Source organism: Nicotiana tomentosiformis, chromosome 4 (genome assembly GCF_000390325.3).
Source record: "Nicotiana tomentosiformis chromosome 4, ASM39032v3, whole genome shotgun sequence".
In the NCBI taxonomy this organism is placed as follows: Eukaryota; Viridiplantae; Streptophyta; class Magnoliopsida; order Solanales; family Solanaceae; genus Nicotiana; species Nicotiana tomentosiformis.
In genome coordinates, this window is record NC_090815.1 from 44,444,314 (window position 1) to 44,446,124 (window position 1,811).

The window sequence follows — 1,811 nt, forward strand, 5'->3', positions numbered from 1 at the left end:
AACACGGACAGATTAAGCAGCAAAAGTCTTCTTGGCTCTGGCGGGACCAACACAAGCGGTTTAGATAGATACTCCTAGATTTTTTGAAGGCTTTCTGGCATTCTTCAGTCCAGCTTGTTGCAGCATCTTTCCTCATCATTTTGAAGATCGGCTCACATATCACCGTTGATTGTGCTATAAAACGGCTGATATAACTGAGGCGTCCTAGAAAACTCATCACATCCTTCTTATTCTTTGGCGGTGTCAAGTCCTGGATAGCTTTGCTTTTTGATGGGTCTAACTCAATACCTCAGCGACTAACGATGAAACTTGGCAACTTTCCAGTAGGGACTCCGAAGGCACATTTTGCGGGGTTGAACTTAAAGTTGTATTTTCGGAGTCGGTCGAAAAACCTTTTTAGGTCTGCTACGTGGTTTGAACTCCTTTTGGATTTGATGATAACATCATCCACGTACACCTCTATTTTCTTGTGTATCATATCGTGGAAGATAGTCGTCATGGCCCTCATGTAGGTGGCCACAACATTCTTCAAACCAAACAACATCATTTTGTAGCACTATATCCCCCCACGGTGTGATAAAGGTTATCTTTTCAGCATCCTCTTCGTCCATCCAAATCTGATGATATCCTGTGAAGCAATCCACAAAGAATTGGAGTTCATTCTTGGCACAGTTGTGGATCAGTATGTGTATGTTAGGCAGCGGGAAATCATCCTTAGGACTTGTTCTATTCAGATCTCAGTAATTGACACATACTCTAACTTTCCCATCTTTTTTCGAAACTGGCACAATGTTGGCTAACCAGGTCGGGTATTCGACCACTCGAAGGACCTGGGCTTTGATTTTCTTGGTAACCTCCTCTTTTATCTTCAGACTCATATCTGGCTTGAACTTTCTGAGCTTCTGCTTTACCGGTGGAATCATGGGATTGGTAGGTAGCTTGTGAGCTACTATGGATGTGCTTAACCCAGTCATATTGTCGTAGGACCATGCGAAAATATGCTCATATTCCTTTAGGAACCTGATATACCCTTCCTTCTCTAATGGTGATAGATGAATGCTTATGCGAGTTTCTTTGACTGTTTCAGAATCCCCTAAGCTAACTGCCTCAGTTTCCTCCAAGTTGGACTTTGGTTTATTCTCAAAATTCTTTACCTCTTTGATAATTTCCTCAGGTATTATATCATCTTCCAAATCTTCCGAATCGCTGTCCTTATGTTGTGTTGTCTCATTACATGTCATAGTCGTAGGTTCATCAGGATATGTAATAATTATGGTGAAAATAATGTAGAAAGATAATAATAAATACGAAGAGTAATAATACATTATAAAGCATAAAATTGTCAACAAATACGACTCGATGGCTCGAGTAATTATTTCAAAACAAAACATTGGAAATGTCTTAAATGTGCGGCCCCGTAAATATTTTACCTAAACCCCGAGATTTCGTGGTGCCGAAGTAGACTATGTGTTGACGAATGTGGAGATTCTTCACGGCGAGCAAGCTCACCGTGGTACAGACCTTTTGGGTTGGACAGTACGCTAGGGAGTAAAGGAAAATTATTGGCAGAAAAAGACATTTATGCAGCCCACTATGCGGTCGCATAATCACTCCGCGGGCCGTAGAATGGCCTCAGAATGAAGCAAAAAACTGGGCAACGTTTGGGTGATATTGTGCGGTCACTATGCGATCGCAAAACCATTTCGCGGGCCGCACATTGACTACAGAACAAACATGAAAATGTTTCGGTGGGAGGTTCTGCGGTGCATTATACGACCGAAGAATAGGTCTGCAGACCACATAATGGCCGT

General features: G+C 42.0%; 1 protein-coding gene across 1 annotated transcript; it reads right to left on the reverse strand.

The window, feature by feature from the left end:
- Positions 1–737: 737 nt before the first annotated feature.
- LOC138909591 (uncharacterized) lies at positions 738–1,241 on the reverse strand. The gene has a single exon (XM_070200798.1). The coding sequence runs from the start codon at positions 1,239–1,241 to the stop codon at positions 738–740; it is 504 nt and encodes a 167-aa protein (XP_070056899.1).
- Between the last annotated feature and the right edge of the window lie 570 nt (positions 1,242–1,811).